Source organism: Abramis brama (genome assembly GCF_963993115.1).
Source record: "Abramis brama genome assembly, chromosome: 11".
NCBI lineage: Eukaryota > Metazoa > Chordata > Actinopteri > Cypriniformes > Leuciscidae > Abramis > Abramis brama.
Window position 1 is genome coordinate 16,696,982 of NC_139973.1, and position 24,931 is coordinate 16,721,912.

General features: G+C 38.8%; 1 protein-coding gene across 6 annotated transcripts in view; it reads right to left on the reverse strand.

The window, feature by feature from the left end:
- Positions 1-24,931, reverse strand: part of shroom2a (shroom family member 2a) — a 50,591-nt gene continuing 25,660 nt past the window's right edge. For 2 of the 6 annotated variants that reach the window (XM_084129672.1, XM_084129675.1), the window contains 8 exons: positions 13,498-13,617; positions 10,830-13,305; positions 10,379-10,458; positions 5,907-6,488; positions 4,594-5,160; positions 3,423-3,603; positions 2,191-2,463; positions 1-1,234 (listed from right to left, as the gene is read on the reverse strand). In XM_084129672.1, coding sequence (XP_083985798.1) covers positions 962-1,234; positions 2,191-2,463; positions 3,423-3,603; positions 4,594-5,160; positions 5,907-6,488; positions 10,379-10,458; positions 10,830-13,305; positions 13,498-13,617 — 4,552 coding nt within the window. In that variant the 3' untranslated portion in view covers positions 1-961. Of the gene's footprint in view, positions 1,235-2,190; positions 2,464-3,422; positions 3,604-4,593; positions 5,161-5,906; positions 6,489-10,378; positions 10,459-10,829; positions 13,306-13,497; positions 13,618-14,004; positions 14,023-14,614; positions 14,717-20,762; positions 20,964-24,931 lie in introns of those variants that run through there. The other 4 variants (XM_084129673.1, XM_084129670.1, XM_084129671.1 and 1 more) reach the window with 4 other exon arrangements.

Below are 24,931 nucleotides of genomic sequence, written 5' to 3' on the forward strand. Positions count from 1 at the left end.
TTGGAGCAAAAGGCAGCTGGTATTTTATAGACAAACACTGAATCCTTTGTGAAATGATATTATATGGTTTAGGCAAGTCTCTTAGATTCTTTAAACAATAGAATACTTACAGTCAATCCTAATTCTTGTGTTACAATGCATTTTATGGTGATATACAGCTAAAAAAGCATGCAGACTAAAGTGGTAGTTTGCTTGGCTAAAATAAAGTGAAAGAGTACAATACTAGCCTATTCTAGTTATATACAAAGATTCAAAAGGCTAAAATAAATTACTACAAATATCACTGAATTATTTTTTAACATAATCAGGATAGTGACACGTCATTTGAAATAATGCACCCCCAAAAAGTCAGTTTTGGGAGTTAATTACAGCCTCCTGATGAAAATAGCAACACAGCTTACATGTGCAACGCTTGGGTGAAGAATTTATGCCAGGATTTGAGTGTATGTCTGAATCACAAGTGTTTGTACTGGGCTTCAGGCACATTCACTTTAAGGTGTCTTTCATCGCCCTCTAGTGGTTAAAAAGATACAGCACACTGAGTGACCATGGCATGTTTTTACTGAGTGTCAAGTGTTGAGAACACATAGGAGCAAAAAGGGGCAAGGTCTATTTAAACAGTTGTGGGGGGGGGGGGATTAAAGTGTCTTTAAAAAATAGTATTATTTCACCATATAATTCTATGGGTCGTATAAGCTGAAAGATCAGATGACACTAAAAATGGTAACAACCACAGTGTGCTCTGTAAAATCAGGTTGGGTCAAATCATGATCTGAAAGTGCCCAGCACTTTCAGGGTCTTCATGAGTCTTGCCAAAATGCTCTCTGCTGGGTCAGACAAAGAGCACTCAATATATGACCAGAATGCAATGTAAGTGGACATTAAGTACTGGCACCCTGTTATTTAGGGTGATGTCAAGCAAGTTGCTCTGGATTACCGCATGAATCACTCCATCAAGTCCTCAGTTGGTTGTCCTGTGGTCCATTGGGAGACTGTCCATCAGACCCTTGAGCTGCTCCTCCCCCAGTTTAATCTTGTCCTCAAGCTTGCGTTGCTCAATAATAAGGGCAGATTTCATTTTCACAAAGTGCTCATAATCAGCCATACTCTCCTCCGGCAGGTAGCTGGCCAAGATGTCGTAGACCACACGCTCTCTCCTGTCAAGGTTCTCCTTCAGCTCCTTGGCATCCTCATGTTGACGGATCAGCAGTTTGCGTTTCTCTGTCAGAGTACGCTGTAGAAGGAAGATGAACATTTCACATTTTAACATTTTCACGTTATACAAGTTTACTTAGCTAATCTAAATGGGGGCATTCCATAGACGTAATGGTTTTTATACTGTACAAACTGTATATTCTATGCCCCTGCACTAACACTACCCCTAAACCTACCCATCACAGAAAACTTTCTGCATTAAAAAAAAAAAAAAAAAACTTTAATTGCTTTATTTTTATACCAGTTTTACAAATGAGGACATCCCTAACGGGAGGTTTTTGGAGATTTTGGTCAGGTTTTGGTCGCTTCTGGGTACATATTTGTCCCCAAAATATAGTTAAGTACACACACACACACACACACACACACACACACCATTAACAACAATTGAGCACCAAATCCGCATAATAGAATTAGAATGATCTCTGAAGGATCATGTGAAACTGAAGACTGGAGTAATGGCTGATGAATATTCAGCTTTACTTTCACAGGAATAAATTACATTTTAAAATAGAAAACAGTTTTTTTAAATTGTAAAATATACTACACTGGCAAAAAGTGTCCCAATCAACCAGGTTGAAGATAATAATTGTAATCATTTGTTTCTCTAAAGGCCTTTATGCGAATAAAACAAAGCTATATGAAAGTAAGTGAAATTTAATTATCTGGATTAGTCCAATTAAACCTGTATAAATGGTATAGTACTAGAATAGAACTGTAATGTATACCATGGTACTCAGTTATAACCATTTTCCAAAGTATCAATATAAGGATAAAGATAGGAAACAAAAAAGGGTCTGGATGTGAGCTGGACACAAAGCTGTGTCGCCTGTATCAGCCTAACGTGGTACTTTTATGTTAGCATAGTTTTACAGCCTTAATTCTGTTCTCTTAATCTAAACTATTTTCTGCTTTTTGAAATTTACAAATCTGGAAGTCATTCCTCCACAACATGAATCCTGCTTTCATTCTCACCCTCTCGTCCTGTGAAGCATCTTCCTCCAGGCTGTTCAGGGCATTCTCTACTCTGGCCAATCGTCCAGACAGAGACAGCAGAAGGTTGACCACTTTATCAAGATCACCGACGAACATGCGGAACTTGTCGAGTTCATTGGGCTTGCAGACACCTTGTACGATGGCCTCCACATCTTCCCCAAGAGCGTTGTTGTCCTGCACGTCCTCCTGTAGACTCTCCTGAGCTTCCCTCAGCACCTGCAACTTCTTGCTGAGGCTGTCAATCAACTCATGCTGCAAAGAGAGGAATGTCATTTGATAAAATAAATTGGTAAGTAGCGTGTTACTGTATTTGGTTGCGTTGTGAGTATTTGCAGCACATGTGTTATCAAACTGATGAAGATTTTAATTTGCTGGTGTTTTTTTCAATATGCATGTGTTTTCTTCCGTTGCAGTGCATTGAGCTCTCTTGGCCACTGTATAAAAAACTAAAAAGTACATTTAACACAGGACTAAAGGCCTGTGCACACCGGGACGATTATGGTGTGCGCTTTTCGCTGACGTTTAATGCCTCGTGACTAAACAAAGGGCGCCAATGTGAGTATGCAAACCAACGTGCAAAACACCAGGTGTAAAAGCGTAATCTTTTTTAAAAACGAGCTGACCAATGAGATTGGCGCTTTTGTTCACGTGCCTGGAGCTGCTGAAGTTACAGTACTTGATGGCGCTCAAGCACAAAACGGTCTTGCTGAGCACACATTGATAGAAGACGACGATGAAGAGGAAGTAAGTAGACGAAGAAGAAGATACAACGAGGCAAGATGAATGTAGAGCTGCTGGTCTCTGGTGTCTGAACACAAACTTTATGACAAACGCCACAGCGACTACAAAAATCTTTTAGCAAAAAGTGTGTGAATTGTTTTGGCAAGCACGTAAATACTGGTTCTCTTTTTCTGTGACAAGCAAATGTCAGAAGCGTAAAGTTGCGCAGCGCCACCTTGTGTACCGGGGTATTTTTTGTTTTCAATAAGCGCCATCTACTTTCAGAGAGTGAATTTGCATGTTCACTCGGCGCATCGCCAGTGAAAATCGCTTGGGTATGAACACAAAGACACGTTGAAAAACACTGGCAATAAGCGTGCGCGATAATCGTCCCGGTGTGCACGGGGCTTAAGACTAAATTTGAAAAAAGCTGACAAAATTAACACTAATGGTAAGAAAGCATCTTTTTGTACAATACAATTTGTTTGTACCTTCTTGTTGGCAAGATCACTTTCATTGTCTTCCTCCAACTCCTCTTCTGAATCGTGTTCCTCACTCTGTTCCTGCATGTCCTTCATCTTAATCAGCAGCTCTGCTTTGGGTGCAGATGTACTGTAGTAGGTTGAATTAGTCACTAAAGCAGTAGCCACTACCAGGCTGTCTTCTTCTTTCCTGAGGACCCACAGATGAGTTTTATGAGAAACACAAATCAAATCAAATCAAATCAAGTATATTTGTATAGCGCTTTTCACAATACAGATTGTATCAAAGCAGCTTCACAGTATTAAAATAAAATAATACAACAAAGTTTGTTTCTAGTGGAATTTATTGATTGATAGAATAAAATTAAATATCCCCAAAATATCCCCAACTGAGCAAGCCAAAGGCAACAGTGGCAAGGAACCGAAAAAACTCCATCAAGCGGCCTAATGGTGTCCTAAAACAGTCCTTATCAGGTGACCTAATGGAGAAAAAAAAAAACCTTGGGAGAACCCAGGCTCAGTCGGGGGCCAGTTCTCCTCTGGCATTTATGAACTAGAGGCCGGATTGTAGTTTGAAACTGTGAGATTAACAATATTATATGAATGCCTGGCTGAAAAGATGCGTCTTTAATCTAGTTTTAAACTGGGAGAGTGAGTCCGAGCAACGAACAGTATCAGGAAGGCTATTCCAGAGTTTTGGAGCCAAATGTGAAAATGCTCTCCCTCCTTTGGGAGACACAAGCCAACTGATTCAAACACTACAGAAATACTTATGACAGGATAAAACAATTGTGTGGCATGAGTTTGGGGCGGAAGATGCTGAGCTATCCGTTTGAGCAAGATGAGTCCTAGATTTCCAACAAGAAACATAAACCATGCTTATGAATCATAACTTGAATGAGCAAAGAGAACTGGGCCAGCTACAATTTTCACGAAATGCCATTCTTAGAAATCTTTTTTTATGAGAACCACATGGGTAGGGCTCAAAACAACCCTAACTTCCTGATTTAAAAAATAATAAACAGAACATCAGAAACACGTTCAATCCGTCTTCCTTCTTAAGGGCATTAAGGGTAAATTCCTGGAATAAATAATGAAATACAAACTTGGCAAACTGAGTTGGGGCCTTAATGAGGTAAGAAATTGGAATATAGTAGGTTCACAAGTAAGAAATACTGACTTCTCCACAGAGTTACGAGGGGAGAGCTGTTTAGGTGCAGCTTTCCTGCGCTGTTGGGCCTCCTCCAGTAGCAGCTCTCCCTGAGGGAAAATACCCTCCATCAGATCCATAGTGGTCTTCATCTTACTCTGGTCTAAAATGTCCACTAGGGACTTGTCCTTGACCATTATGTCTCTAGCCAGCTCCTTTCTTTTTTCGTCGTCCTCTGACTGTAAGGGATGTGAAGACAATCCGTTGTTGCTTTGCTCTAATGAAGGGCTTGTCTGCTCATAGAATAGCGGGTTCACATTGGTTTGTGGCCCCTGGTCTTTCAGAAGGCCCATATCTGCATCTCTTGTTTCTGGCCCCTGGTCCTTTTGCCTGGTGTAGGTACAGAACAGAGAGTATGACTGATCCGGGTTCCCCAAGCTCTGAAGAGGAGTTACTCCAGGTTCTTGCGAGCTGACGGGGGTCTCGCTGGGCAGGTCGAGATATTGTCGACTTTCTTTTTCTGTGTTACTTTCTGAGTGGACAATCTTAATGGGCACTTTCTTCACCGATGTGATCTCATCTTTAACTCTATCCATCCTGGTAAACAACAATGGTGAAAATAGAAATGTGTTATTCTGGTGAACACAAGAAATGCAACATAAGGTAACTAAGCAAAAGCATAAGCACAACAAGGGCAGTACAACCTATTTTCATGAGTCTAATCTTTGTGAAAACATGAAATTCTTTTACTTCAGGCTAGAAGGCTTTGCACACAGGAAAACAGGGAGGAAACTATCTTTGTCAGTTCATGTGACCAAATCCACATATACATACATATATATATATATATATATATATATATATATATATATATACATATATATCATACTGTACGTCACTGAAACCCTTTTGCCCCGCTCAAAACCTTTGCCTTCTCCAAACTTTTAAAGAGGCGTCTACTGTAAGACTACTACAGATCCCATTCGTTTCCAAAAACAGCAAAAATAAAGCCCCTGAAATTATATTTTTCAACAGTCTTCAGTTGAGGCTATGTGGTATTCTTCTTATGACTGATCTGAAGAACTGCAGTACACATGGACAATCTGCAGTACGGGCACATATGAATAAGCCCCTTGTATGTGCATGAATACAATAAAGAGACAGTCAGAGAAGCACTGTCATTAAATTACTGGGCTGTAGGGAGAGTTTCCAGTGATGGTTTTAAGATTGCAGCTGAGAGGAGCCCAGCTGTGGTTTGCCAGTGGAAATCTCCCCGAATTCCAACACAGACCTGAAAGATTTCCTGAACGGCAGAATTTAACTCTAAATATAGAAAGTCTTACCTTCCAGCAGCTTCATCCTGTATGGAGACAGGGACGGGAGGCTTGTCAGTCAGCCTCTGGGGAGCAAACTGGGGCGAGGGCGAACGCTGCCCCTCCATGGTGGGCTGGGTAGGGCCAGCGGTTTGTTGGGTGGGCAGGACAGCGGGAGGGGGAGGAGGTGGAAAGGGAGGAGGCACAAGCTCTTGTTGTAGCTCCTCCTCCCCAATTGGCCCTTTGCTATGCTCCAACCCTTTCCAGGGAACGGGGGCTGAAACTGAGGCGGAGCTTTGATTGTTGACAGGAGAGAGTGAGGCCAAGACTCCTCCTTGTGATCCAGGCTGGACCTCCTGAAAATTGCTAAGAGGAGGAGGTGTACCCTCAGGGCATTTGTACTTCTCCAGATGGGGCAAGAGAACAGAGCTCTTGTTTTTGGAGAGGGCTGATGGTTCACTCTGAGTGCTATGGTCAGAGAAATGCAGTGCAGGTTTGTGATGACTGGATGGAGGATCTAAAGTCTTTTTCTCCAGGTCTTCATTCAAAGCTGAAGGAGGTGCTTCTGGTTTCTCTTTGCATAAGAGTTCACTGTATCCTTTTTCATTAAACCTAAGAAAACAAAAGAGAAATACTTTGAAGTAAAATTCTCAATACACCAATACAAACTAAAAATGATTTATCAAAGGCCCAGACTCTAAATGTATTTGTCCTTTTTGGTCCACAAAGCCTCACTCTGTTCAGAGTAAATCGATAGGCAGGCAGACATTTCTCCCACATTTCACCATCTCTCCATGGTAACTCCCAGGCTGGCTGTCATACCCAGCATATTTCTGTTCCCACAAGCCTGTCATGCTGTGGAGAAAGAATGATCTTTCCCCTGCAGCAATTGGCAAAGAGAACACTTTTCCCTTCTTAATCCTGATTGTTTTCGTTTATGTTTTTACTCTCTTCCTTGTCTACTCAGATTTATAGAGGGCAAGGAGAGATAAAAGGGCTCTTGTTTGAATATCTTAAATACAATTACTTGGGAAAGAGAAAACTCACTAATATAACAACATTATGAAAGTAACTTAAAAATATTTAATTATTTACAGGGTTAGCAAGACACCTATTCTCTATTAGGAATGTCTGATCTGATGGTATATATTTATCCCACGCAACATTAGAAAGGCGTCAAGTGATTGAGATTCTACTATATGATTTATAACGATTTCGGTGATACCACCCACTCCTACAGTTGATGTTTGCAAATGAATTATACCAATTTAAAAATCTAACTGCACAGAAAGACACCCACAATTTCTACTCACACATACTTTATAGTATATTGAATTACCTGATGGGTGTATAGAAACAGTGGCTGTGCTCCAAAGAAAAAGACAGAAAGACATTTTGACTGAAAAAGTAAGGAAAAGCAAAGAAGTATCGAGTAGTAGTAGAGTGGTTAGAGACATACACTACTGTTCAAAAGTTTGGGGACGTAATATTTTTTTTAACGTTTTTGAAGGTCTCTTATGCTGCCCTAGGCTTAATTTATTTGATAAAAAAATAAAGCAAAAACAGTAAAATTGTGTTTTGAAAATATTAAAATTACAATGTTCTAGTTTGATAAATTTAAAATGTAATTTATTCCTCTGATGCCAAAGGTGATTTTTCAGCAGCCATAACTGCTCACATGATCCTGAATCAGTCACATGATCCTGATTCAGATATCATTCTAAAATGCTGATTTGGTGCATATTATGCATTTCTTATTATCAATGTTGAAAACAGTTTAACAGCTGCTTATGTTTTTTCTGGATTCTTTGATGAATAGAAATATTAAAAACAGCATTTATTTGAAATATATTTGTGTAACAATGTAGACACTACTAAACAACTAAATGCAACCTTACTGAACAAAAGTATTCATTTTAAAAGTGAACAATCTTACTGACCTCAACCTTTTGAACATTAGTATACAAAGTAAAGCAAAGTGCAGAAAAAAGGATTAAGAAAATGTAAGATGCAGAAATATAGATTATGTGCTTTAAGAGTCATTCATTTGATCTAATACATACTTTCTTTGCAGATGTCATTAGTACAGCATGCATGCATTGGTAACATTCAAGTGGGATGCAGTCTTTCTGATACTATACAGTGTCTAACACGTGCATTTGATCTCAGCATGAACTGGCATGCAGAAAGTCTCAGCTGTAATACCATGTAAGCTTTTGTCCACAGCACCCCACCTTTAATCAAATACAGTCTCTTGCTAACTTCCCTTGTTTGATAAAGTAAGACAAACATGTTCTACCAGTACTAGAAATGTTTTCCTTCCTTTCGTTTACTGTGCATTTTACTTTAAAAAAATTGACCTGCATTTACTTATCGAGTGAAAACGCAATGAAGCCATCATTTAACTGAGGACTCAAAACTGAGAAAACATTAACACCACTTAAAATTAATCTTACAGACCCAGAAGGACTCAAACTTCATCAGAAAATCTTTAAGCAGAAAAGTCCATAATCCAAGTACTCCTGCTGCTGGCCATATACAACTTTAAAGTTGCTATAAAATGGCTAAATACAAATCCTTGCATTAGATATGAAACTTGACTGTATGAGAAGCAGCGCTCACCTCTGATGATTGTGAGTTCTCATCTCAGCGACAGGTGCTTCCTGTAGCCCTGAACATATGTAATCTCATCTGGGTGGGGCTAAAATGCTTGTAGCTCAATTGAATCGTTTCCAAATGGATTTACTCCACACTAGATATACTCATAAATAGACAATAGTACTAACAGTAGCAAAAGGGGTTTCTAACATTAGAAGTCTGTCAATATCACTTACTGGAGTGAATAATCCTTCTAGATAGGACTTTTCAGCTAGAACTATAGCTTTTTATAACCAAGTCATGCGTGTCTGCACATAAATGAAATCATTGGGTGGGAGACAGGAAGTTTGACATTTAAACAATGATTTCTAAGAAAACTCATAGGGCTATGAAGTGAAGATGCAGGTCTATGGTATAATTCATAGTTTGCTCTCCACAGCACCTTAATTAAAAGCAAGAATCGCGACAAAACCTTTCATAGGGGGCAATTTACAAGGCTTTGGATGATGGATGTTTGTCGGTAACTAGCTTATTCAAGTTTGCCACTCCTTATGTCTACACAGAAGTCTAAGATAATGACCTGGAGAAACCAGTGGTTGAGATGTGGAAATATATATATATATATATATATATATATATATAAAAAGAGGAGAAGGATAGTTTGTAAGATAGGAAAAAATAAATAAATAGGTAGATCATCTGTTTCACACCTAACTGGAAGCTGTTTGTGACATTAGAAATGTATATTTGTTGCTTTGGCAGAAAGAATCAAACTAAAACTTCAGAATGCATCTAATTTACATCTGAAACATTGAGAGTAAATATCTAATTTGACCTCACACTACTGGAGCCCCACCTAAAAAGTTTGCATGCAAACGGGATAACATCCCAGCCAGCTATCAATTATACTTAAGCTGGATCTTCAAAGGACACATTTGCTTTCATATTGTGTTTTATAAACTATAAAGTAAGTGAGAGATTGCAGGATCAACTTAACATGTTTCAGAGGCTAGACAAGAAAATATATGATTTCAAAACTGGCTAAGGTAACTGGAGGTCATTTTATGCACAGCAATCCATACTATCACAGCTGGTGATGCTACTTCCTTTCTGTGCCAATTTAATACATTATTCAAGGGCAAAATATACATACAAGCCCTCTATTCTTCATCCAGATGGTTTTAAAATTCTGAACTTTCAGCATTATGAATTGGATCAAGTTTCTTCTTAGCAGAGTACAGAGCTACCATTCATGATCCTTTCAGGATAAAGTGCAATACCTACTATAATGTACATGCAGAGTAATTTTTTTTTAATAAGTCTTATCTTTGCACAGTATAAAAAAGACTGAAATAGGGCAAAATATCTGTAAAAAACACTATGAAGAAATAGGAAGAGCAAAAATTACATTTAAGATGCTATTTTACTCTTTGGCCTTATTATGAATGGACTGATTGGACACTTCCTATGTCATACTCACATGCCTACACCTCAAAACCATCTCCTTGTAACACAAAGCCCAGTCAGAGAGGATAGCAGAGCTGTCACATCTGGGCTAAATCCCAAGACTGTGAGGATCATAAAGAGTCTACTGTTTATCTTTGACCCAGCGAGGGCTGACTGATGGCCCAACTGTGGATTTCTGTTCGCAACAAGGCCAAGATCAGAGCCATTAGCACTGGAATAGTTTCACTGACACACTGACACAATCTCAGCCAGGACTGTTGGCATCTGTATAATTTCCATTACAAAGAGATAAGTTGTCTGATAAACGTGCCCAGGACTATCATGAACATCATGCCTAACAAAAGTACTTTGATAATCAGCATACTAAAATAATGTATTATCTTTTTACCCTTTAAACTACTAACAAAGCAATGGACAAATAACATTACAGCACCCACCTTGTACTATTCTTATCCTGTTCGGAGAGAATTTTCTCAGGTTTGGAATAGTCAGCTGACTTTTCTTGAACTGCAAGTTTCTGGGAGGAATTGAACACACATAAAACTCAATCTCCTTGTTCAGGTATTAATATATCACTACTGTAAACTTTTTAAGACTTGTCTATCCTAATTATTGGCTTGGTCGGTTGACACATGCAATCTTACTTGCAACTTTACTGGTCTGAGGGTGTGACTTTTTGTACTTAGTTTAATGTTTGACTAAGTTCCAACCTTTATATTGCTTTCATTCATTGGAGCTATATGTGAGACACAAGTAACTTGCTTTATGATAGTTTCTAAATAAAAACAAACTCTGACAGTGCGTTTTAACAAATAGTTTACACCAATTGGATATAACAACAGAATTAAACTGAAAAATGGAGGTTTCATTAAATATGAAATAACTAACCTGTCCATAGAAGTCAGCAGAAGGGGAGGATCTAGATCTTTCATGCACACGGGTGGGCTTACTTTGTCCCTCATTTCCTGTATCAAGGATGTTATCAGCAGAGTGGTATCGTCCAGAGACCCTGGGTTCGGTCGTCTTCCTCTGGGTGTTCCATTTGGCTTCATACTCTGCAAAGGTACCAAGTCGCTGTTGTTCTAGCATGGTTTGTTGTTTCACTGAGAGAGGGCCATCCTGACCTTCAATAAAGTGGTGTTCAATGGGGGTTGAGCTATCACTGTTACTCCGCCCTGCCGTGTCACTCTTTGCAGAATAGTGCATGCCTCCAGGTTTGGACAGTCTGTTGTCTTCGGATATCTGCAGGTTTTGCTTTGGCATAGGTTTAGAGAAAGCTGGCATAGGGGAGTGCTCATCAGCACCTACTTCATGAATTTTATCTGGCTCAGAAAAAGACCGAACTTTCTTTTCAGCAGAAAATCGCTTGCGGCTACCAATGCGAAGCACCTGATTACTCCCTGAGGTGGGTTTGCTAGGTGGGATCTCAGAGACACTTGGAAGTAGAGGTGTCTCCTTCCAAGTAGAACCCTCAGTGCCTGGATGCTCAAACAATACTGGCTCTAGGTCTTTTCGCCTAAAAGATGTAGCCTGGAGGACTCTAGCCTGGGCTTCTTTCAGATGGTCTTTATAAGAGCTAGAAAAGCCACCATCTGATGAAGGAGTAGTAGTCTTCCAGACAGCAGCCTCTTCTACAGCTTCAACCGGACTTCCTAAAGTGGCAGCGCTTCGACTCTTTTGAAGATGGGCCCTTCTCATCTGGATCTCGTTGCGCAAGGTGGTGGCAAAACGGTCACTCCGTCTTGCCTGTTTGCCGCTCTGACTGTCAAGGGCTTCCTGTTGTGCACTTCCACTGATCTCATCTTGACAGTCATCCATTTCATTGCGCTCATGAGCCAGAGAATATAGCATAGGTGTTTTCTGGGGACATATCTTTGACTCGCTTTTAGTAGGAAGAGGTTGTTGTGAGTATTCTTTAAGATGGAGATGGCCAGCATTTCTCCTGTGCTCAGGTTGCTTACTATGGGGATAACTACCAGAATGCTCATCTGAGCTAGACATATAGTGTTGCTTTTGGCTCCCCCTCAGCTCAGGAGGTTTTGTTGAATCAGGCATATTCAAGGGATTACATGGTGCAGAGAAAATGCGATTGTGGTTGTCACTTTGTTTGAAGGAGGCATTATTGTCCTTATGATCTATATCATGGTGCTGTGACTGAGGAGGGAAATAGCGGTCTTTAGTTCCTCCTTGAGAACCTATGGACATCCTGTCCCGTCCACTGTGTGACATTTCTGAGACTACAGAAGCTTTAGAGTCATCAACTCTCACTAAAGAAACCTGTGTCATACCCTGAGTGACATGGTGGGAGGGAACTCCAAAAAGACCGCAAAGTGGTGCAGCTGGCCTTCTAGCTTGATTCTGGCTGTTGAGTTGCATGTGGTTGTTTGTGGGCAGCTCCTGCATACTGCTAAAGTAGCCACTGAATGGAGGATTCAGTGCTGGCACTGTCCTAGTTTGAGCGTGGAAAGTGCCCTCGTCACTGTACTGACGTGGATGGTGTGGAACATGGGCATAAGATGGATGTCTATCTCTGACATCTGTGGTTGATAGGGAGTATGTCTTGTCTGACGACATACGGTTGGGATACTGATGATGGACATTGGATGAAATGCAAGGATTTGAAGAATCATTTTTAGATGGCAAGTTAAAATTGCGTTGACCCTCAAGAACGGTCTCGATGACTTGGTGAGACCTTTGTGCGCTTTCATAGGTTTCTCCAGCCTTTTGTAATGCTTTCACCTGAGGCTTTAACTGGGCATGAACACCAAGGCCCTCAGAGGTGCCTGTGATCAGACCCTTCTCATGAACCTTGGTGGCTGCAAAACTATCACTGCGTGTCGGTGGAGTGGGAGGTGGTGTAGAGGATACCATGTTTTTCTTCATATCTGGGACATGCCAGACAGGTCCAATACTAACTCTTGAATGCCGAGTGCCTGGCTGTTCTTCAGGTCTTGGGATCTCATGGCTACCTGTACTTGAGAGATGCTGCAAGTATCCGAGCCTCTCATCTTGTCGTACTCCTTCGTTTATGTTTTGGCTATGCCTGCCATTGCTGTGTCTGCCACTTGAGTCCCACTGATTAATTTTGTACAGCATGTTTTCAGTGGATGCAGCGTTACTTTTAGACAGTGTGTAATCTGGGGTTCCTGAGCTTGTAGAAAAGGAGCTGTATGCAGAGTCTCGTTTACCACCACCCAAATGTTCAATGCTGTTATTGTTGGATTTGCTTGGAGAAAGACAGCCAGGTGGATAAGGATGAGAGCTATGCTCTAGGCTGTCCATACTCCCCAAAGAGCTGAACTGATCAGATACTCTCTGTAGATTTGTTTGCTCCCAGTCGGTTGAGAGTTCAGAGGAGAATGAGCTAAGAAAAACAAACACGTGTAAAGAGTGCTTAGGCTGTATAAACTAGCAAATGCAACTGCAGTAAACAATTTGAAGAATTTGTGCAATTCAATGTATATTTAAAAAGGAAAAATAGAGGCCTTCATAACAAATTATTTACTAAAAGAAGCAATATGGACAGAAACAAATTATTTTCTGTCTCTTCAATTACTTTGCATCATATCTTGTTTGCCAGCCTGGTGAGGGTGTGGACTGGGTTTTGGCTTCTGAGTGGCTCTCGTTGAACTTGGTGGCATGCCAGGAGTGAGGTCTGCTCAAGGGTTCATTTCTCCTGTGGGCAGCAAATGGGAAATAAAGAAGGACAGAGAAATAGGTAGAGCAGAAAAGAAAAATTAGAAAACAAGGCAATAAAATGTTTCTTGTGAACAGCTGTAAAACGAATGACAAACACAGATCACCAAGCACCACTACAACTATTTTGAAGGACAGAAGAGTGTCAAAACATGGTAGATGATTATGGGAGTAGTATAATGATCATGGCAAGAGACAGAAAAGTTGCCTGGCTGGTAGCATGCCGTTGTTACAGTCATTCACCATCAACACAAAGTTTTTCGATAGTCAACCACAAATAAAAGAGTAACAAACAACTGCAAACACCAAATTAAATTGCTGTAAACCACAAGTCCACTCTCTCAACACTCATACCACATTAACATACCCTTTAAATCGGTTCTTTCTGAGATGCATGAAGTAAAATAGACAAATATATAATTGTTATTGAACTGTTATTTACCCACCACAACAATTAAACAGAGGATCTTTTAAGAAGTCAAATACATTGCCCTTATGACACTAACTGTTTAGTGCATACATTTTTAAACTGATGCAGATGAAACTCAAAAAAATAGCAAAAACTAATGAACAGGATTCCCACACCTTTGACCAATAATACCAACTGGATAAGGATTTTAAAAAAATACTTTATTTAGATTACACTCATAAAGAGCAGATTCTAACAAATAAATATTTTAGAAAAATTTTCATTATTTTCAGTTAATTTAGGAGAGTTCACCAATTCTTATGAATTTCCTGGTCTGGAAATCACAATTTTAAAATCCAATGATATTTCCAAGCTTTTCATGATCGTGGGAACCCTGAATGAAGAATGAAGAGCGTATGCATGGTTGAAAACTAATGGATGGAAATTTGAACTTTTGATGGATGATATCACAAGGCCATGGAAGGAATATGATTGTAGATCATCATTACTAGACTGGGTGGTACAGGAAAGGAAGTGGGTTTTCTTGTGGAGAACATTGATACGATACCTCATGGAACTTCGTAAAATCTTCGTGAGAAAGTTCCGGGCCATATGCACGTCGCTCTCTGATGGCATTTTCTGTGCTACAATATCCACCATTTTCATTTTCCTGAAGGGAGTTAAAAGGGGGAGGACACATATAGTCTGAATCTCCGAGTTCAGAAAAGTTTGACAGGGACTCTAGTGCTGAATTCCAAATGGAGACATAAAAAAAACGCCATCTCTGTGATGGGAAAAATACAGACATAGCATGGGCCACAACACTGTCTGTAATTAGTCAATCATTTTATGCAAGAACACAAACACAAATATAGCCCTGCATAAAAAACATAACCAATTCAGACAAAACCACCACAAAATGTTATAATTAAGATGTTATACTGCATGAAAATACACTGGCAAAACAGACAATCCACATAAATGAAGACATAAGGTCATTCAGAAAAACACCAGTGCCAGCACTGAGAGAGTTTAAAAGACAAAATCTTAGGGAAAAACAAAACAGATTAGTTTCCCTCTCATCATGCCCATACTGTAACATACTGACCATAGACCTGTTGCATGAAGCTAGCTGAAAAAACTCTGAGTTTTAGAGTATAGGTTTAGAGTTGACAAATCCATATAAATCCAACCTGGTTTAGATCAGGTTCAACAGGCTCACAACGCTCGGTATAAACATTATCTGTTAACTCAGATTTAATCCAGAGTTTGCAATTAATTCTGAGGCATGTGTGCACCTGAAAGTTTGACACTTGTGGCAAACAGCCAATCACACGGAACATGGAGAGCGTCAGTTCACTTCGCTTCTAAAGATTAAGAGATCATATTTATGAAAAAAAATCATGAAATTAAATGCATTTACATGGCAGGAATAAACACTGTCGGCGCTGCAACGAAAGTTTGAGAAGGCAGTTGAAAGAAAAAATCTGACTATATCAATGCAAGTGAATCAAACAAATAGGCCTTATAATTTATATAGTTTCACAAAGAGCTCAAGAATACACGTAAACTTAATCTGTTTAAAAGGTCTCAGAAATATTAAAGCTTGCATTTATATATAAATATTTATATTCATTTTAAAGCAAAGTTTAATATTAATTGTAAATTAATTGCAAATATATTATATGAATTATACATAATTACAATTCATGTAATATATATATATATATAATAAATAATTAGCAGCAAAAGATGGGCATTTTTGTCTCAAATTATTTCACTCTAACAGCTTTAATTTGGAGCAGTTACAGAGATACAGGGGGAGTGGCTTTATTGCATCAGACACGTCACTTAACTCGCAGCTGATTGGTCCAGTTTAGGTCTCCGATTTCTGACAATAAAACCTGCTCTGGAGCAGGTTAGCCACGTAGAGTAAGTTACTATATGATGAAACCCACTAAAAACCAATCCACCTTCTTGAGCCCGAAAAAAACTGAGTTTGCTCAAACTAATCTCAAACTTACCTGAGTAGCTAGTGAAACTGGATTCATGCAACAGGCCACAAATCACTTGGTGTGAATAGTGGACATAGGGAGACATCTTGTGGTTAATGTTTAACACTACCATTCCAAGTGGTCCAAGGTATTCCATAAAATAAAAGGGTAAAAGTGAGAAAAAGATAAAGGAGATAAAGATAAAAGAAAAAGGATTAATTAAGTAAAAGATTAATTGCAACCTCTTTCCAGGATCTGTGAACGAGATGTTCAAAACCTTCATGCCACATGCTTTGCATCAGTGAGTTTAGCAAGAAACATTCCTCAGTATCTCCCCAAACTAAAGAGTCCACCCACACCTGACCTATGACCTTTAAGTTTTGAAAGTCAAAACATTCCTGTCGTTTCTGAAATTCAGTTGTTCAGTTTAGTGATAGGACTGTAAAAACAGAAATCCATCTTCGAGATTTTCCAACAGTCTAAAACCCAAGCCTGTGAGACTCCATTAGACCGGAGGGGTTAGAATAACAGTCAATCAGACATGCAGTGCTACTCCATTAGACCATGAGGTCAAGTGCCAGTCACCCTCTAGCCAGTAAACATAAAGAGACATAAAAAACTACATAAAACATAAAAACATAAAAAACTACTATGCTATTGCTAACCCAAATATCCTTGACCCCAAAACATGTTTAAACCACATTTGGCTGACCAAGCTGATATTGTCTAAAACAAAGATGTCCATGTGCGTCCATGTCACAGGTTTAAAAGATAACAGAACAGATTAGTCCTAAACAGCAAATTATGAGCAGAGTGGCCAAAAGACACCCTCTGCTCTCTCTCAATGATGCTGTCTGTTCCCGTGTAAAAGTTTCAAGTGTGTATGTGCTCGCCACACATGGTGCTGGCTATTCAGATGCTAATGACACTCTCTTTATTAGATGTATTGTCAGGGCTACAGCTGGTCTAGCACAGATATGCCAGTGGTCTGAATCAGCGGCGCCCAGGCGGAATGGAGGCCAAGGAGGGGGTTCGGAGGGGAAAGTCCCCCACCAATGTTTTCAGAACAAGGCATGTTCAAAAACAAACAAATCACTTCTGAAAAGACAACAACCAATCAAAAGCTCCGATGCAAATCAGCTTGGGTAAAGAGTTAACATTCAAATCTTATTCACAGGCCAAACCAACATGAAAAAAATCTTAAAAAGCCACCTACATGAAAGATTAGCAAGCTTTTGAAAGTGAAAAAAGCTATTGTTTACTAATATATATAGGGTCTGATAGTGTTTGAAAACCATCAAAGGTTGATTTTGGTTTGCAAAGATAAATGCAACAGGTTTCACGAGGTCGAGTTTTAACATACCATCTACTCGTTTACACATGGCCCGAGTCATCTGAGGTGCACAAGCTGCACCAAAGCTTAGATTTCACAAACAGTAAAATAAGACAAGACTAAACAGATACTAAGATAAAAAGAAGAAAAGGAACAACAGGTGTGAGACACAGACAGCAGACGAAAACAGACAGCAAGATGTAAACTTCTAAACTCACCAAACAATCCCTCAAGCAAGCAAGTTTGCCAAACAGACTTGAGACGCTTTGATGGATGAAATGGTACTGAGAGTCCGGGTTTGCTCCAGTGGACTCCCCAGGCAGTGCATTCCAGATTCACATCAAAGACAGGCCAGGACAAAGGGCCCTCCATAGATGGCCGGTCCCAGACCGCAGTGTGAGTCTTTTCAACCATCCACGTCTTCCATATGAAAGAGTACAGAAAAAGGTATCCTTGAGGAACCCCATGTAGAGATCTGATCATACGAGCCTTAGCACATACACTCTCATATCTACTTCCAATGCCTGTGTGACTGTTGCAGTCAGGGCAGATCTCAACAGGGATTATGGTGATTTTACCCCGGGAAGTAAGGGGGGAGGGAATGAGGAGGGGGCTGTTGTCATAGCCAGTCTCCTTGAAGCAATCTAACAGCTTCTGTCTCCTTATTGGCTCAGGGATAGTATGCTAATGAGCAACCGAGAGGGCCAAATGCTCTCGTTGAAGCCCTCTTGTGCAGCGGTCCTCTGTTTCTTCTATTACTATGGCAACAGGTTGATTTTTGTAACGTCTTAAGTGCACTGGTTTGTCAAGTGGAGCGAAACCAAAGAAAGACAAAGAACAACAGAATTACACTTTAAAAGAAAAAGGGTTTTATTGAATTATGAAAAGATCAGAAAAAGCATTTATTTCTATAAACCGATTGGTCCAGCACTGAATATTAAGTAGTGGCTCTGGACTACACGACACCAGAGTTTTCCGATTCCCACTCACTGAATGCACTAGACGTCACCATGACCGTTGAACTCAAGCCATAAACCCTCCCAACCCCCAAAACTCATCATGTGACTGGTAGATCACTCCAGTTCCGACAAAGGACATCTGGTTAAAGCAAGGTTAGAGATCTCAAATAATCAACCTGTTAGTTTTGCAAATTGCACACTCTCAAGAGTGAAGCTCAACTGTGATTAGAGCTTGACCTACAAAGTTTTGAGCTTGATTAAAACTTTTCTTGGCATCAAAACAAGTGGTCTGGTGACAGGCAAGAAGATTACAGAAGAATTGTTTTGGCTTATGCCTGATGGGCGGGCTTTTACGAAATCTTTCACAATGATCTATTGTAAGGCGTCTTCTCATCCCTGCATTCCAGACAGGAGTCCATTCCTAGGCATTAACGTTCCCATAAAGGTTGCATTTTTCTCGCTGCCTCAGAAAGGTAAGGCAGGCAAAAAGATTTGTAAATTTTAAAAGATCTTATTCCAGAGTGCGAAACCATTCTGAAACCATCTAGCTATTTGTTTGTTTTTCAAGGAGACAAGAATAAGTGTTTAAGGAGAGATGTTAAGCGCTAAGTCCAACAAGATCTTATCTGATCCGATCCATCTGTTTTTGTTCCCTCTAATGGAAACTGCACTTCGTTTAATGTAATATTGGACACAAAGAGAAAGTTTTGGCTGCATGGGAGTCAGTTATTCGTTTGGCTGTTGAGTGTCTGCACAAAGGTCTTCTTTACAACGCATCTCAATCAGCCGCTAATACAGGGCTAGGAGAGGCCAACCGTGAGGTGCCTGTAATGACAGGCACATTCCTGGGCTGCATGTCATACCAGCCAAAGAACCAATAGCCGTCTAGCCCCCCGCTGGGTTCACAGCCGTGTCTCTTTTGTTTGGGTGAACAGTACTAAGATATATCAGCATAAAGCATTCCTTAAACTTACACATACTATATGTTACTATTAGGGCTGAACAAGAAATGAATGGCTTGCTTACACCAGGTTTCCTGCATGTTGATGTGATTAAGGATGCCCTTGATCTAACCTCAGCTAACAGTGTAAGTAGTAAGAAAGGTGCACAGTAATCAGACTTAGAAGGTGAGCAAAGGACTCTCAATTCGGTGCTCCATGCCAACATTTCTTGGAAACTATCAGCACAGGCGACTGAATCCTCCTGTGCACAAAGTTTTACATTCCAAGAGACTTAATATGACCTGTAGATCGACATCTGATCACAGACCTAGACTGAATGTCTAATAAACAACTATCATTACATTCATAGAAGGAAAAACCCAGTATTTACATAATTTTGGAAAAAATTATATATTTATTTAAAAAGAAAAACATACAAAGCACATTACAACCTCTCTTAGTTTAACTACTTGCTTTATTTACTTTACTTTCTATTTTAATTTCTCTTTTGTAATTCCTTCCTATTGAACTTTGGTTTGATAGTTGGATGTAGAAGTGTTTGTATGTTCCTATTTCTTGTGTTGAATTTACAATAAAAAAGTCCTCCTCTTGTCTTGAGCATAAAAAAGCACATCAAATATCACATCTAGTGCCTAAACCTGTTGCATATAGGGAATATCTACAAGAACTAATAATTCTTACTTGCAATTATTAAGCAACACTGAAGACTTTACATAAACAAACCTGTGAAAAAGTTGTAATTTGTGAATCCAGTCTATTATTTTGATAAGCCCTGATATTCTTACATTTTAAATCACCAGACTTGAAAAATTCTTTATTCATTATGCATCAGAAAATTGATCATGAATTTGATGAATGGATCAACCAAGAATTGTTTAAGACAAAAAAAATCACAATGCAAAAATTAATCACATTTTTCATCAGCAATTTTAAACTGACACATATTTGTAGTAGAAAGATGTAGCTACTTTGTGTTGAGACTGGGACCAAAACTAACTTTGTTACACTAAAAGTGTTAAAACCATACCCAGTTCCCCTACCGACTGAGCCAGGATCAGGCAGATAAATCCCCCAACACCACCTTTCCCATGTACCTTTCACTTTCACAGGCTGGTGATGTAACAGGTGTCATAGCAACCAAAATAAAGGAACAGAGATTCAGAGGGATCTCATCACCATAGCACTGTAGGAGCTTGTCCAAACAACTGTTTGATGCTGCTTCCTGTAAAGCCAAGCCACCTGCAGTTAAAATATGACTTAATGTCCACAAAAAGCTATTTTTTTTTTCTTTCTTTAAAAAAATAAATAAAATCACTGAAAAAAAATCTTTCTCAAGTATTTGTTTCAATCTTGGCTTGTGCATTAAAATAGGAAAATATTGTACTTCGTCATTCACTAAATCATGAAATCTAGACATTGATAACTACAAAACTGGAAAAGTAAGATAACATTTCAACACTTTACATACCTCAATAACACCTGTATATCAAAAGGTCTGAGCCCACTACGGCATCTGGTTCGATTCAGTCATGATATCATATGCTTCGCTTTAAAGACCAGTTCCCATCGCTGTGGTTATCCGTGTGAGATTATATTTCCTTAAAGTACTTGTGAAAACAGCAGCTCTTCCTCTAATGCTAATGAAATGTGTCTAACCCACGGGTGTCAACTCACCTTGCCAATGGACCGTTCCACAAAACATTTTAGAAAAGGGTGAATCAACGATTAGCACCACATGAAATTGCACATTAAAAACCACTTTGGTATTTAGGTGCCGCTAATCCAAATGTTGCGTTGTGAAATTAAGAAAGCAAGAAAGCAATTATACTGGATCACTGAGCACCTCTATAAATCATATGCAGATGTCTTGGCTACACCCCTGCTGTGGTGATCAAGTTCAAGTCATCCTCTTTTAGTTAATGCCATAGGAGAGATTTACCAGTTATAATTGGATTCTGAAGCCAGAGTGACACAGCTCTTGCCACTATAGCCACACAGCTACTTTACTCTATTGGGAAGAGGCATAGGAACATCATTTTTGGCATGGCAATACACTGGAATACACATCCTAGATGGGCCTATTACATAATGCATAACTTTAACATTTAAACTACATTCTGTCGCTGAAATACTTAGTCCTTTAGATGCAATTCAATAGCTGTATACCTACTAAAAGAGGGACAGGTTAATGTCCTATTTTCGGCAGCCTTGCAACCAAAGTCTGTATTAAAGCCCAATGGAAGAATGGAACCCATTCCAGCTGCATCCTGGGAAATCATTAATATCATCAATTAATACTGACAGTTGGCCTATTTCAAGAGGGATAAGGATTCTTACAGAAACATATCTTCCTTCAACAGAAGGCTTAAAGGAAGTGTGACAAATAAAACATTGGGAGGAAAAATTCAAGGAATGGGGGAATCCCAGTTTTGATCACTTCAGGATTATTCCGTCTACAATTCCAATGTATAACACTGACACTTTTGTTCACCAGCCAAATATATAAAATATAATATATAGAATGCCTCGCTACACGTATACACTACTGTTCAAACATTTGAGGTCGGTAAGATTTTTAAAATGTTTTTTAAAGTCTCATCACGGCTGCATTTATTTGATAAAAATGAAAGTACAACAGTAATATAGTGAAATATTATTATAATGTGAAACAACAGTTTTCTACTTTAATATATTTTAAAATGCAATTTATTTCTGTGGTGGCAAAACTGAATTTTCAGCAGTTATTGCAGATTTTCTCCAGTACTCAGTTACATGATGTTCCTTCAGAAATTATTCTAACATGCTGATTTGGTGCCCAAGAAACACGGCTTCTGTGAAACTCTCTCTCACACACGCATACGCATACACTTCAATTTAGAAGTTTATGCATTTAAAGGGATATGTTCACTAAAAAAACAAAAAACTTTGATTTATCTTTGCATTGTCCTTTTTTACTCGCCCCAGTGGCACTGAAGGTTGATTTTTTTTCCCTCGTAGAACACTAAAGGGATTATCTAGCAAAATGTCCAGACTTTTCTATACAATGAAAGTGGACTGGGACAAGAGGTTGTCAAAAAGCTTCAAAAAGAGTACTATAAAGTCCATTTGATTCTACAGCCTGAACGTTTTTTTTAGACAACCCATTTGTGCTATCATACACAATCCATTATTGTGTTATTGCTCTCGGCCACTAGGTGGCTGTAGTCGTACTGTGTGAGGAGTTGTCTGTAGAAGAAGGACTAGCTTGTGGATTTGATCTGTTTATTATAAAAGGTCCCTTGGGTCAATAATGTCAACAGGGCATTCAAACTCATGACAGCCAAAAAAAAAAGAAAAAAAAAAACCTTGTTTTTGTCAATAAACTATAATGAATTAAACTTGCTCTCCTGAGGTCTTTTTCCAATAAAATTTCTGAGAATAGTAAATGTACAATCAAAACTTTACAGAATAAACGTGTAGAGATCATTCATAAGAATGACTGAATCTGAATCACAGCAATACACATTCTCTATGATAGTTTCACAAGAGAATTCAAGGTTATGATGACAAGCCAGTTGGCAGACGTTCCTAAAACAAAAAAAATTCTCTGAATCAGTCACAATTGAGTAACTCTAAACATCACTTGAGTTACAGACACACCTCTGTCACATTACTGCCTGTACGTCACTGTTAAAATTATAAAGGATTCTATGTGAAGTCACTGTTGGAATTCCAAATAACCACACTATTCATGCGTACCATGGGAAAATAATCTCCACAGCAGCAAATCGCAACATGTACACTATTGTTCAAAAGTTTGGAATCACTATGAGATTGTGCTTTCGGTAAAGGTTCTATTAAATTGATCAATTACTACAGTAAAACCATTGAATATTAAGTGCTATATTATTTCAGGTATTATAAATTCAAGCAGCCAGATTATTAAAATATCATACCTAAAGTTCATCTCAAACTTTCTGCAGCACTTTTGGATTGTAGGGCTCTTCTAACAAACAATCCATGCTCTTTTTTGATAATTTATAGTTAAAAAGGTCTCTTGCCCATTTGTATCTCCTCTTCTATTTCACCAGTTCCAGATGTGTCTACTTCTTTGAAACTCAGCACAAATGCTTGGCATCCCAGAATTTTCTCTTCACTGTTGCAGATGAAACTGCTGCTTGGCATGTACTTTTCAATAAAGCTGCCATCTGAGAACTTTTGATGCATAATTTTTTATCAAAAAACACACTTAAATGTATTTGTTCTCAATTGTGCACCTGGACCATCCGCATCTATCTCTGTCTGGGTTAAATCCAGTTTGCTTCTTTTGTTCAAAACATCAGTACACGCTCACTCATACTGTAGAATAGCCTTCAAATTACAGATTGTGTGTTTATAGAGAAATGTGTTTATTTCTGAAACCAAAATCAAACTTTAGAAAAAACTAGTAGAAGAAACTGGTTGTTGACTGAAGACAGATCTTGCATTACATTTTCCACACTTCACAAGTAACAGTATTATAGAATCATTTAGCTCTTATTGTCGCACCAGACAAGACAGTCTGTAAAAGTGTGGATGAATTATCTAATCCAGCAGCAGCAGACTCCAAATCCCATTTTAATCACACTGACCATAATCCCAATATCACTGTAGTTAGATTACCTACTCAGTGGGGAATCTGGACACACTGGCATCCACAGAAACACTCAATGCTGTGTGATGCATGGGCGATAATATTTAGTGTGTCATGGGATGAATTTCAATCACCTAAGAGTTTGGTAATCATGTTAGAGCAGTTCATCGAATTAATCACTGTGACATTTATCATATTTATTCTATTTAATTATTCTATTTAATCTATCGCAAAAACAGAATGTGTAAAAAAAAAACGTGTTCATGTAGTTTATCTGTATTACTCAGTATTTTTAAATAATCAGTTACATTAATACAAAAGTATGATTAATTAAAAGTGAACTATTAAAAAAGCAATTAAAAAGGTTTTCAGTTACCAATGGCTTTGTACAAATTCATAGTCAGTCATGATGATTAATTTATTGATTCATGATTCATTGATTACACAAGCAAACGTGTCCATTAACAGGTGGCAACAAAGATAAAGTCAGTAGGACTGGGCTTGTTATGTGATCTCAAAAGAGGCCCCATGAGGGCACCGCTTTTATTAGGATACTGATACGACACTTAATTATTAAAAATTATTTTCATTATTGAACTAAAGCTGAGTTCCCTGGGAACTATTTGAAAGTAAGTTTAAGTACAAGTTTAAGTGCATATTAAAAATATCCTAGCAAGCTTTATAATGGGAGTGAATAGAGCCTGAGTTTTTGAAGCTCCAAAAAGTGCATCCATCCATCATAAAAGTAATCCATACGGCTCCAGGGGATTAATAAAGGCCTTCTGAAGCAAATAGATGTGTTTTTGTAAGAAAAATATCCATATTTATAACTTTGTAAACTATATTCACTGGCTTCCGGTAACGGCCGTATGCAAGTCTAGTTCCGGCAGAAGAGTATATTGTTGGTGCTCCTAACATTTTGAAGTTGGGAGCACCAGTGCTACCAAGTAAAAAGGCTAATTTCGAGCCCTGATGAATGATTATGTTTCGATTCGAGTCACTACTGGGAAATAAACAGATTTATC